The sequence below is a fragment of the Trichomonas vaginalis genome, chromosome VI (genome assembly GCF_026262505.1).
Source record: "Trichomonas vaginalis G3 chromosome VI, whole genome shotgun sequence".
NCBI lineage: Eukaryota > Parabasalia > Trichomonadida > Trichomonadidae > Trichomonas > Trichomonas vaginalis.
In genome coordinates this window covers 8,209,386-8,222,608 of record NC_067208.1, presented here as the reverse complement: position 1 = coordinate 8,222,608, position 13,223 = coordinate 8,209,386, and the positions used below count along the sequence as shown (strand labels likewise).

The 13,223-nt window shown below is 30.8% G+C and overlaps 3 protein-coding genes and 2 pseudogenes across 5 annotated transcripts, besides 1 other annotated feature; 2 read left to right on the top strand and 3 right to left on the bottom strand.

Moving 5' to 3' along the window:
- Positions 1 to 13,223: part of a mobile genetic element that runs on past both edges of the window.
- Positions 407 to 944, top strand: TVAGG3_0827540 (uncharacterized protein; the record flags this gene model as incomplete). Its single annotated transcript, XM_051248336.1, has 1 exon — positions 407 to 944. A coding segment is annotated over one exon (538 nt), but the record flags the coding sequence as incomplete, so codon positions are not given.
- TVAGG3_0827530 (keratin-associated protein family) lies at positions 1,130 to 2,227 on the top strand (the record flags this gene model as incomplete). Its single annotated transcript, XM_001315500.1, has 1 exon — positions 1,130 to 2,227. The coding sequence occupies one exon, from the start codon at positions 1,130 to 1,132 to the stop codon at positions 2,225 to 2,227; it is 1,098 nt and encodes a 365-aa protein (XP_001315535.1).
- On the bottom strand, positions 3,235 to 5,547 carry TVAGG3_0827520 (uncharacterized protein; the record flags this gene model as incomplete). Its single annotated transcript, XM_051248335.1, has 1 exon — positions 3,235 to 5,547. The coding sequence occupies one exon, from the start codon at positions 5,545 to 5,547 to the stop codon at positions 3,235 to 3,237; it is 2,313 nt and encodes a 770-aa protein (XP_051083810.1).
- TVAGG3_0827510 lies at positions 7,501 to 8,465 on the bottom strand (annotated as a pseudogene). The gene has a single exon. A coding segment is annotated over exon 1 (965 nt).
- Positions 9,360 to 12,291, bottom strand: TVAGG3_0827500 (annotated as a pseudogene). The gene has a single exon. A coding segment is annotated over exon 1 (2,932 nt).

Genomic DNA, 13,223 nt, shown 5'->3' with positions numbered 1-13,223 from the left:
CAAAACATTTTATCCATCAACTTAAACATATTTTCTTTATCATATCCATTTCAATTATCCGGGAATTCATTTATTCTTCATTCAAAAGATTTATCAAATATTAAATTTAGAATAACTGACCTATTTGATTGTGATTTAGAATTCATGAATGAAATATTATGGCAATTTCAAATAGAAAAAATAGCTGATGAGATAACGGATTAAATATTTATTTTTAAATCGTAATAAATGATTAAACAACAAACCACAGACCATTACATACGCCACATATGCATATAATTCAAAGACGGCAGAACAAACGCAAAGGTTGAAATATGGAGATTTGGAGATAGTATTGAAAAATGACCATTTTGAATTCGTTTGCAAAGGTGGTGCGGTGATATCAAATATAAAAGAAATTTTATTTATGAATTCAAAAATTAAAGGAATAACGGATGATATAACATCAATTCCACCAGAAGAACAGAGATATTACGCATTAAATGCATTTCCTAAAGTTTTGAAGATTGGAAGATTTAATTTAAATGAGGAATTCATAAAAGGTTTCCTAAATGACATAATGAAGAAGGCAGATAAAACATATGTTAACGATGAGTTAGAGAAGAAGGCAGATAAGGAATACGTTGATACTGAGTTAGCAAAGAAAGCTGATATATCATTTGTTAATGAAGAAATAAAACAATCGGAGGTCTATTTTACCCCACCATTTTTAAATTTTATGAAATCATCAGATAAAACATTTGAAGATATTGAATGGTTATGTTTCGATGGAGTGACCATGTATTTATTTTATACAGGCGGAGTGCTTTATTATTTTAAAACAAATGATTTTAAAAACTATGAATCATTTACTCCATCCGTTTTGAATCCTGATACACGAGAGCCAATCATTAATCCAAGAATTTTTTATGTTGAATATAATAACGGCAAATTTATGGGAATGATAACGGTTGGAGATGATTTTTGCCCTTGTTATTCATTCGATTGTATCCAATGGTTCAAATGTAATTTAAATCAAGATGTTAAATTTAAATATCCAAATAATCCTATTAGATGTGTTAATAATAAATGGGTACTAATTTATGAAGTCAATCAAATTTTCATTAGTGAGGATGGGATAAATTATTATATGTTTAGTATGATGTCATCAGATTTGAAAATTGATTATACAAGTAAGTGGTATTACATTAACAACATGTATTTTATCCTACAAAATGATAAAATTTATAGATCATCTTCAATACCACAAGGTCAATTTGAACAAATTTTTCAAGCTGATGGAGACATTGAAGCTTTATGTTATGGATCAAATGTTTATGTTCTCGTTTCAGGTGAAATGGTCTATTCATATCCTGTAAGTTATAACAGACATATTTATTTATCACAGGATTTATCAAATTGGGAATTGGTTTATTCATTCACTCCAAAATTTACTCGAAATTATAGATTTACAAATTTGTTTTATATTGATGGGTATTTCATTGCTTTTGGATGTGGTGATTTAGTAAATATCAGTAGTGATGGAAAAAATTGGTCTGAAATCACAAAATTTCAAGATGTTAAAAAAGCAATTTTCAAAAATAATATGTTAATATTGATGACAATACCAATTTTAACTTCTTACACGATTTCAATATTATATAATAAATTCAATATTCATACTGAGTTAAATAAGAAAGCAGATAAGGAATATGTTAATACTGAGTTAAATAAGAAAGCAGATAAGGAATATGTTAATACTGAGTTAAATAAGAAAGCAGATAAGGAATATGTTAATACTAAATTAAATACAATGTTTGAGATGATTTACCCCATTGGTTCAATATATACATCAATGAATTCAACAAATCCATCAACATTATTTGGATTTGGTACATGGCAGCAGATAACCGATCGTTTTTTATATTGTACAAACTCATCAAAACAAACCGGTGGAAGTAAAACAATTACGGGCGAAAATTTACCTGCTCACAGTCATTACGTTAATTTAAACACAACCGAAGCAGGATGGCATAAGCATAGATATTGGGATTGGTCAGGAATGACAAAAGGTAAAGGATATGATGTTAAAGATGACGTTAAATTTGCTATTAATTGTTACTGGAACGATACACAGGGTTCAGGTAATCATACACATAATGTTTCAGGATATACACAAACGACGGGACAGAGTAAAGATTACATGCCGCCTTATATGACAGTTTATGCATGGTTTCGCACAGATTGAAAGTCCTGAGCTCCAATTCAGCATACCTCAGTAATGAAATTACAGAATTTTTGAATAAATGAGGGGGTCACCATGTGCTACCAGGTCAACTAACTTCTTTAAAAAATAGTGACAACATGACATTTTGACAACAACATAGGAGGAAGGCAGTTATGAATTATTTTTGAAGAACTGGAGGTGAGACCATGTTGTCATGTTGACGACATGACATTGTGTCAACAACACGAGAGGAAGGCAGTTATGAATTATTTTTGAAGAACTGAAGGTGAGACCATGAGACCGGGTGAGACCAGGTCAACTAACTTCTTTAAAAAATAGTGACAACATGACATTTTGACAACAACATAGGAGGAAGGCAGTTATGAATTATTTTTGAAGAACTGGAGGTGAGACCATGTTGTCATGTTGACGACATGACATTGTGTCAACAACACGAGAGGAAGGCAGTTATGAATTATTTTTGAAGAACTGAAGGTGAGACCATGAGACCGGGTGAGACCAGGTAAACTAACTTCTTTAAAAAATAGTGACAACATGACATTTTGACAACAACATAGGAGGAAGGCAGTTATGAATTATTTTTGAAGAACTGGAGGTGAGACCATGTTGTCATGTTGACGACATGACATTGTGTCAACAACACGAGAGGAAGGCAGTTATGAATTATTTTTGAAGAACTGGAGGTGAGACCATGAGACCGGGTGAGACCAGGTCAACTAACTTCTTTAAAAAATAGTGACAACATGACATTTTGACAACAACATAGGAGGAAGGCAGTTATGAATTATTTTTGAAGAACTGGAGGTGAGACCATGTTGTCATGTTGACGACATGACATTGTGTCAACAACACGAGAGGAAGGCAGTTATGAATTATTTTTGAAGAACTGAAGGTGAGACCATGAGACCGGGTGAGACCAGGTCAACTAACTTCTTTAAAAAATAGTGACAACATGACATTTTGACAACATCAAAGAAAAAAGGAAAAAAAATAATTCCAATCATACTTTATACTGCCTCATTTACAGGTATTTCATCATCAGTAAATGAATCCTCATTATCGTTTGGTTCAACTTGTTTATATAATACTTTCATTTCTTCTTTCAAAACATAACACCATGTTTGTTTACCATCTATTCTTCTCCGGTTCCTATCACATTTATCCTTAATGCTCATTTGGAAATTCTTGTCTTTCATGTCTGATGGTTTGCAGAATAGAGCATTTTTACATGTCATACCTGTACACAATTCATCATAATGTGTATTTATCCATACATCTAAAGGATTTGATGATAATTCAATTAAATCTTGTTTGGCTTCAGTCATCGGTATGATTCGTACATTAAATGATGAAAGGTCGTAATTGATAAAATACGTCAGTAAATTATCATAAAATTCCTTAGTGCATGAATCCATTAAATTCTTGAAGTAATCAAATTGACCCTTGAATTTACCATTAACCCTTAAAACTACGTATCTTCTGTCTCCAACTTCAATTTTGACAGGGTAAACGTTATTAGTCACGAAAATGAAATTGGCAACGTTCTGAGCAGTTCTTCTGGGTTGATTCTTTTCATTAATTCTAATCTCATTATCCGTTATAATTGATTTCAAAGCGTTGAAGTTTGCGAGTCTATCTTCACCTACATTCTTGAGTTCATTAAGTACAAGAAACATTTTATTTTCAACTACTGAGTTGAAATTACCCGTTAACTCACTTATTTCAGTAATGTTTTTGCATGAATAACCAGCGAGAAGTTCAGAAATAATGTCTGTAAATCTGTTTTTACCTGTTCCCTGAAGTCCTTTCAAAATAATTGCTGTTTCATTCTTGATTCCGGGATGTTGAATCATTGATGCAATCCAGCCGAGAAGGTATTTATACACTTCATCGTTATTATCACAAATGGCTTCTTTAATGAAATTCATAAACATCTCAATTTTTGAGTAATCAGGCTTTTCGAGAATGTTGTATTTATAACCTTGAAACGTTGAGAAAACATCCGGGGAATCAGATTTAAAGCAAACACCCTTAACGGTTAATGAAGACAATTGATTTAATAGTACATCCCATGCTGTTATGGTTTTACCTTCTTCATTAAATAATTTAATCATTTTGAGTGACTCTTTCATGTTTGATTGAAGAACGAATGATATTTGATTCATTTTATCATGAATATTATAGTCTTTTTGAATGAAATATTTATTTCCACAATCTACAAAACGAATGACACGTGATAAATCCTCAATTACTTCAGAACTGTTTTTATACTGATGATTTTCAGCCTTGCGTCTAATATCTGTTATCAAAAACGAGTCATCAAGTTTTATATCAAATGTTATTTTTGGCTTACGTAATAAAGGTAAAACATATTCATCATAATATTCCTTTTGATATAGTTTTAGAATCTTTACCAAAACAAATGGAGAAGTCATTAAATGTGCATATCTATCACGTGCTTTTTCAAAATTACTTTTTGCATTTTCTGTTAAATTGCAGAAGTTATAAACGTTATCGTAGGCTTCATTAATTAAATGATTAGGTAACGAATTAATAGCTTGAAACAGTGTGAATAATGTAACTTCTTTTTCTAAATTCATGTTTCCACCGTCATTATGTACTTCAAAATCACAGATGCCATCAACTATGCTCTGGGCAAGTTTATCGTCAATGTTTACATCTTTGTCTTCATTCATTATATTCTTTATTTCTTCATTCTTTTGTTCAACTCTTACCTTAATATTCAAATCATTTAATATATCATTCACTGTTCTGGTTAATGTTGAATCATAACTTCCACGAATGAATGAGTATGTATTGATTGGTTCTGATGCATTCTTGCGAACTCTTGAATCAGCCATAACCACTAATGAACGCTTTGAATCATCCATAGAAGTCATTATGTCAATATCATAATCATTGCAGGAATAACATTTAATCATTCTGTTCGAGGTTGAATAGAAGAAATTAGTGTTGCAATAAATGTGAAGACCTCCTGAAGCGGTTTTAACGATAACATCTTTATCCGAAAGTTTTGATAAAATGTCTTTTCTAACTGTTTCTTTAAGTTCATCATTGTACGATTTATTGATATCAACATCTATAATCGTTAAATTCGAAATTTTATTTACTAATAAAGCTGTACCAGTTTTCCTTCCTCTTCCTCCATCATGTTTGAGGTAGTTATGTAAATCAATCTTATTTTCACCAATTCTTTCGTTGAGGGTTTTAGTTTCTGTCACAACTAATTCTTCAACTAATGAATCAATAACTTTTTCATCAGAAACGATAAAGTCGATGTTGTTGTTTGTTGCTGTCATTTATATAGGAATAAAAAAATAAAAATAATTTTAAAACTAACCTTATTTTTGGGCTGCATCGAATAACCCATGTTGTTGTCAAAATGTCATGTTGTCACTATTTTTTAAAGAAGTTAGTTTACCTGGTCTCACCCGGTCTCATGGTCTCACCTTCAGTTCTTCAAAAATAATTCATAACTGCCTTCCTCTCGTGTTGTTGACACAATGTCATGTCGTCAACATGACAACATGGTCTCACCTCCAGTTCTTCAAAAATAATTCATAACTGCCTTCCTCCTATGTTGTTGTCAAAATGTCATGTTGTCACTATTTTTTAAAGAAGTTAGTTTACCTGGTCTCACCCGGTCTCATGGTCTCACCTTCAGTTCTTCAAAAATAATTCATAACTGCCTTCCTCTCGTGTTGTTGACACAATGTCATGTCGTCAACATGACAACATGGTCTCACCTCCAGTTCTTCAAAAATAATTCATAACTGCCTTCCTCCTATGTTGTTGTCAAAATGTCATGTTGTCACTATTTTTTAAAGAAGTTAGTTTACCTGGTCTCACCCGGTCTCATGGTCTCACCTTCAGTTCTTCAAAAATAATTCATAACTGCCTTCCTCTCGTGTTGTTGACACAATGTCATGTCGTCAACATGACAACATGGTCTCACCTCCAGTTCTTCAAAAATAATTCATAACTGCCTTCCTCCTATGTTGTTGTCAAAATGTCATGTTGTCACTATTTTTTAAAGAAGTTAGTTTACCTGGTCTCACCCGGTCTCATGGTCTCACCTTCAGTTCTTCAAAAATAATTCATAACTGCCTTCCTCTCGTGTTGTTGACACAATGTCATGTCGTCAACATGACAACATGGTCTCACCTCCAGTTCTTCAAAAATAATTCATAACTGCCTTCCTCCTATGTTGTTGTCAAAATGTCATGTTGTCACTATTTTTTAAAGAAGTTAGTTTACCTGGTCTCACCCGGTCTCATGGTCTCACCTTCAGTTCTTCAAAAATAATTCATAACTGCCTTCCTCTCGTGTTGTTGACACAATGTCATGTCGTCAACATGACAACATGGTCTCACCTCCAGTTCTTCAAAAATAATTCATAACTGCCTTCCTCCTATGTTGTTGTCAAAATGTCATGTTGTCACTATTTTTTAAAGAAGTTAGTTTACCTGGTCTCACCCGGTCTCATGGTCTCACCTTCAGTTCTTCAAAAATAATTCATAACTGCCTTCCTCTCGTGTTGTTGACACAATGTCATGTCGTCAACATGACAACATGGTCTCACCTCCATTTTCAAAATAATTCATAACTGCCTTCCTCTATGTTGTTGTCAAAATGTCATGTTGTCACTATTTTTTAAGAAGTTAGTTTACCTGTCTCACCCGGTCTCATGGTCTCACCTTCAGTTCTTCAAAAATAATTCATAACTGCCTTCCTCTCGTGTTGTTGACACAATGTCATGTTGTCACAAACTTTAGAACGGCATAATTTAAATTTTTATTTTTATCATAAATGAATACTCCACAAGCTCAAAATTTACCACGAATCATAACAAGGGAGGAAATGATAAAAATGATGCGAGAACTTGCTAAAAATAACAAACCACTAAAACTGAGAAAATGCGGTTATGCAGTAATGATGGAAAGAGAGATGTTGTCGAAGAGGAATAAAAATTAAATTTGGATAGAGTTTAAAAATTCATCTTTATTAAATTCATCTCTTCCAATCAATTTATTTATTCTATTAAATTCTTTTATTTTTGCTTCACTCAGTTTAAGGATTGAACGGTAAGTTTCTAATTTTTCGATTATTTCTTATCGTTTTCAACCCCACCACATTGCGGCTTCTTTTTGTAATAACATATTTTTGATTTAATTCTGTTTAGTTTCTTTTTATATTCATCGTCTGGACTCTTGACTGCTTTGTTGTCACTCATTTCTTACGAAATAAAAAAATTAAATATTATTTAAATATAATGGAGTAATAAAATAAATCGGAATTTCTATTAATTTATTGTCAACTTCAACTAATACATTGCCGTTAATATATCTAACAAATTCAGCTATTGTGTCAAATCTTCGTCTTCTTTTTGTCATTGATTTATCAGTTTTTCCATAATCGAGATGAATCAAAACTTTATCCCCTTGTTTAAAATTCATGAGCCCCGAATTAATTTGTTCAGTTTAACATCATTCAACCTTTCCATTTGCTTTCTAATATATTCCCATTCTTTTGAAATATCATTTTTCATTTCCACTGGTTTCATGTTAATAGTTCTATGCCATGTATTATTGTAATAATATACTAACTGCTGTATGATGGAGTCATGATTTCCATCCCAGTATATCTGACCGTTAACCCCTAACGCATCTCTAAGAGTTCTCATTACCGCATCAACTATTTTATTATGAAACGTATATGGAGAGGATGAGAAGTAAAAATTAATTTGTGGGAAATAATGAGTCATGGCTGCCTGAAATCCTTTATCACCATCACCCCTGATATTATCTACTCTTTCATGATCTAGTAAGTATTGAATAGCTCTTCTTGTTTCCTGTTCTGTTTTCCCTTTCACCGGAATGCAATATAAATATCTAGTGTTAATGTTAATGGCAAATAAATAAGTAATATTTCCTTTTGAATATTCCAGATGATCGATTTCGTATGAATAAGGTGAAGGTGCAAATGATGGACGACTAAATTTTTCCTTTAACGGTTGAATTTTCGGGTCAATTGGTTTATTTAATATCTTGAAATCCTTTTTAAAATCTTTTTGCTTCTTTAATGTTTGAAATGGATATAATAAAGTGAATGATGAAGGATTAACTGAAGGAGGAGGAGGTACTACTGTTGGAGGTTTTGGTGTTGCAAGTGGTTTAATTTTATCTGCTTTGATTTTGGATTTCATTCCTTCCTTCATTAATTCTGGATGTATTTTATTCATTTGTTTTAAATATGCTGTATATAAAGGTTTGATATACTTTCCCGCTTCGAGTTTATGTTGAAGGATGAATTCCAAAAGTTGATCTTCATTTAAAAGTCGGGCTGAATGTGGTTTAACTAATGAATCATAAATTAAAGCTTGTGCATCATTTATGGTCTGAAGAACCTGGGTGTTTTGCACCTTTTGTTTTTGTTCCTTTGGTTTTTGTGGTTCAGGATTATATAATTTATATAATTCATCAATATCTTCTTCTGTTAATACTTTATTTTTGAAATCTTTCAACTGTTTAAGTTGTGATTTAGTTTTTCCCTTTGAATATTCATTAGTTTTAATTTTGTCTTTAATTTCAGAAATTATTTTATTATGATATTTCAAAATTTCATTTTTATAATATGGATAATAATATTCCATATCATCACCCGTTATATTGTTATTATATTTTTGGAGATATGCTTTTAATCATAATAATTAAGAAAATTTTGATTAAATACTAAATCATCAATTAAATTTTTAAATCTACGCTATTCATTTATATAAAAATAAAATAAGTGTTTTAAATAAATGGCATACAACATCCATTTTCACAACATACAGCTTTAGTGTGTGCTCCTGTTAATGCAGTCTTACCAATTGTTAAGCGAGTCATTGACCCATTTTTAAGTTGTAAATTAATATTTTGACCATCAAATATCACTTTATCATTTATTATATCCAAATAATTTTTAGGTGTTAATTGCTTATTTTGTCTTAAACTAACACCTTTCATTTTTTGTGCTATCTTTTTGAAGGAGTCTTCACCAATCATTCCGTTGAATGATGTATAACACTTAGGGCATAAAGCAACCATGTTATCACCTTGTTTCTCAATTGCTAAACCCAATAACTTCTTCTCATGTGCTTTTTCTTCAGCTTTATTCTTTAATTTAGGTTTAAATTTCTCATCAAAACAGAAGAAATCAAAAGGTGCGAATTTGAAAATGTTTTTATCATAAAATTTTTTATCGGTTACAATTGCTTGAAATGCTTGAGTGTTAGGAAGATTTGGGTCGCCAGCGATTGCCCAATAAGATGAATCAGTATCACCTTCAATGAAATGAAAACGATTAACATCCATGCATTTATACATAAAATCATAAATGAAAACCAAATACCAGTATTTTGCATTATCTAAAGTGAAGAATGCCTCTTGTAAACATGTTTCACATCTATAAAATCTATCTTTAAGCATCAGTTGATACGTATCCTCACCTATTTCTCTTATGTTTTTAAACTTATTTGCCATACATGCAACGCGTGCCTTCGGTGCATTCATTATTTTAGTCTTTGCGTAATTTTGTGTATTCATTGCATCGTAACCATATGATCCATTAAGCGAAATCTTGCAAAATAAACTTTTTCCTTTATTTCCTTCTAATTCAGCCTTTTGTCTTTCGTTCATAAATTTGTTCGCAAATTCATTAAAACAAGTGTTTTTAGTAAATGTTAAAATTGATTGAATATCATCAATGATAAAATGAAATCTGTCTATTAGATACCATAGATAATAAGAAGAAAATGGTTGATATTGGTTGTGTGTTGATGCTAACTGAGTTAATTTTCTCTGTTTCTGGTCAACGGTAGATTGTTTGATTTCATGTAATTATACATAAAACCAATTGTTTTTTCATCTGTGATAATATCTAAGTTTCTTATTATCGGTAAAAAGTTTATGTAATCATTAATGTATTTTTCATCAATGTGACCCTTTACTTCAGCCACGAATAAAGTATTTTTCTTCTAATAATTCCCAGTGCTTTTGCTTTCTTTGTTGCTGTATCACAAATGATAACACCATTCAATCTTCCCGGCATATACATTTTATGGTCAGTATATTGAATGAAATCATGAGGATTGATGAAAATGATGAAGGATATAATGAATTGAAATCAACACCAACGAAATGAGTCATGATGTTGGGTGTCCTCATTTGATACTGTTTTAGTTTCTGGATTATATGAAAGTTTATTAATGTGCGTGATTCCTTTAAGATTTACTCTATGTTGAACATTTGATAAACCACCAGTAATTCCATTACGGAGGATGTGATACGCTTCCACTGAATCTAAAGTCATTGGTAAATTATTTTTTAATGCATAATTTCTTAAATTAATTCTTAAACGTTGAACTTCTTCATCTTTATTTGATTTCACGACATTGCAATAACAACACATTAACTGACAATTTTCTTTAGTATGTGGTTTTTCATTATCAATTCTATCCAATGTTGGTTTATTTGCATATGTAAACGCTTTACCACACATTTTACATTTAGATGAAAGGATTAAATCGTGAAAATATTGATAGTCATCCATTGAAACATTATTTTTGGTATCTCTTTTCACCTTTTCATCTTGTTTCTTATATGATTCAATTTTATATTTCCAATACTTTTTCGTTAATTCAAAACTTGATTCCACATTTTCTTCTTCTGGATATGTTTCGTTAGGATTGAAGTTCTTATATGCTAACGCGTAACGAATCATTGATGCATTAGATGATAATGAAAGATTATGGAGCATGTCAATTTTATAAACAAATGTTTCTTCAATAATTTTATCAATTGGGTCAATCATAATTTCAACGTCTTTATTGCAATAATGAATAAAATATTCTAATCTATTCTCAAAATTTTTAGCATCATTGAGATATATTTGATAATCACTATCTGATATAGTTTCTTGTGTTAATGCTGAATAAAATGAATCTTGAGTGAATGGTTCCTTTTTATATAATTCTTCTTCGTAATTTTCCCACGTGATGAATTGATAAGGGAAAAAGGATTTAACACGTGTTTTATTGTTTCCGAAATCTTGAGTGAATTGGTCTAATGTCCCACCCGCTATATAATTTCTGATGTCAATAAATCTCAATTCATATGGAACGTTTGTTTTCTTTACAATGATTTGCTTAAATTGTGAAGAAGAACCCAGCATTGATTTTATCTTCCATTTTGCAGTATTTAAATCACGAAGAATTAAATTTAAATCAAACTTTCCCGAATTAAAACCTATGATATTCACTTTATTGAATTCCTCATCTAGAAGTTCTTTAAATGCTTCCTTCTGTTTCTCATTTAATGTATTCATTAATTCTTCATATTGTTCAATATTTGATTTAGCAACTAATGAACAGGTTGAAAATAAAAATTCAATCCAATCAGAGATGAACGAATCACTTGATGTTAAGCAAAAATTCCTTGTATATGTTTTATCGTTTAATTTAACCGTTGATGATACCATGAATGGTTTTAAGTAAGCGTTCAAAGTTGCACATTCAGAAAGTAGAAGTTCTTCTTTAGTCTCTAATGTTTCGAAGTCAAAAGTAATATAATATCTTGTTGGTTTATAATATTCCTGCAAATTATGTGCTAATAGCCACTGATATATCTTCTGTTTCGTGATATGTGGTGCATATGGTTGTTGTGTGTTTTGCAATTGAACGTCTTGAATTAATCTTCCATTATTTTCTTTACATTTCTCACAATGTTTTAAAAATCTTCTTTGGTTTTTCCTTTCTGGATCATCACGGATAGAATATACTTCTTCTTTGCAAAAGGAGCAAACTTTATATCCTGTGAGTGCTTCAACGTCTGTTATTCTGTCAGCGTGAAGTTTTCCACATGGACTCTGTGTTAATAAAATATTTACTGTTTCAAATTCTGGATCTATCATTATTGATTCCACTAATGGAAAGTCTACCTTGTTAATGTCTACGTCTTCTGGTTGAGGTCACAATAATAGAAATCAATATTAACGTTTAACATTCTTGCTAACCTCTCACTTTCTGATGAAATGTCAAATCCTTCATATGCATCTATGGCTTCATTTAAATAACTTCTACGAGTTTTAGGATTAACACCATCAGGAATGTTATAGAAGCGTTTAAATAACCTTCTACCTTCTGCTCTAATTTGATTATCATTCATTTTAGCGTTCCGTTTTTGTTCATTTATGTAAGAATAAAAATTAAAAAAATAAAAATAAAGTTTATTTTTTTAAAGTCTGAGACTCAGAGAGTCCAGGGCTAAAGTCCATAAAATGAATTAAGAACACATAAATTTTTATCATCTGCGACGTGACGAATACATTTTAATTTACTCAAGAATGTGTACCCTGATACATTAAATCTAATTCCTGTCTTATTTAATTTCACAACTTTGAAAAGGAATGTGAATAGCTATGAAATGATGACGAGATGATTTATGTGTTGCTTCCATTTTTTCTGAAATAAATGAATAAATATAATGTTTATAAGTTTTCATATCTTTTATGTTCTTAATAACGAATGGAATAGATCTTTCCACTTCGTCCTCCTTCGGAGCTGTTCTTTCATATGAAACATCAACGGTATCTTCAACAATGAAACCACAATCGCATAAAATTTTATATGTACCAATTGTTTCTTTTGATATTTTATCTAACAAATCAAAAACTTTATCAACACCTGTACATTTATTTAAATAATAATTTGTGTAAATATCATGGTCTTCTTTCTTAATCGTATTTGTTGCATATGTTACATTTTTCAGTGCTTTTTTGAATTTTTCAGAATCAAGAGGAGGTGAAAGTAATATACATGGATAATCTCCATCGTCAATAAATTGTAACTTATGTTTATGAATAAATTTTGTGCCTTCTTCTGAAAGTGTTTCGTCAATATCACCATCTAATAAATTTTTAGTAGATTCCAAAAAGT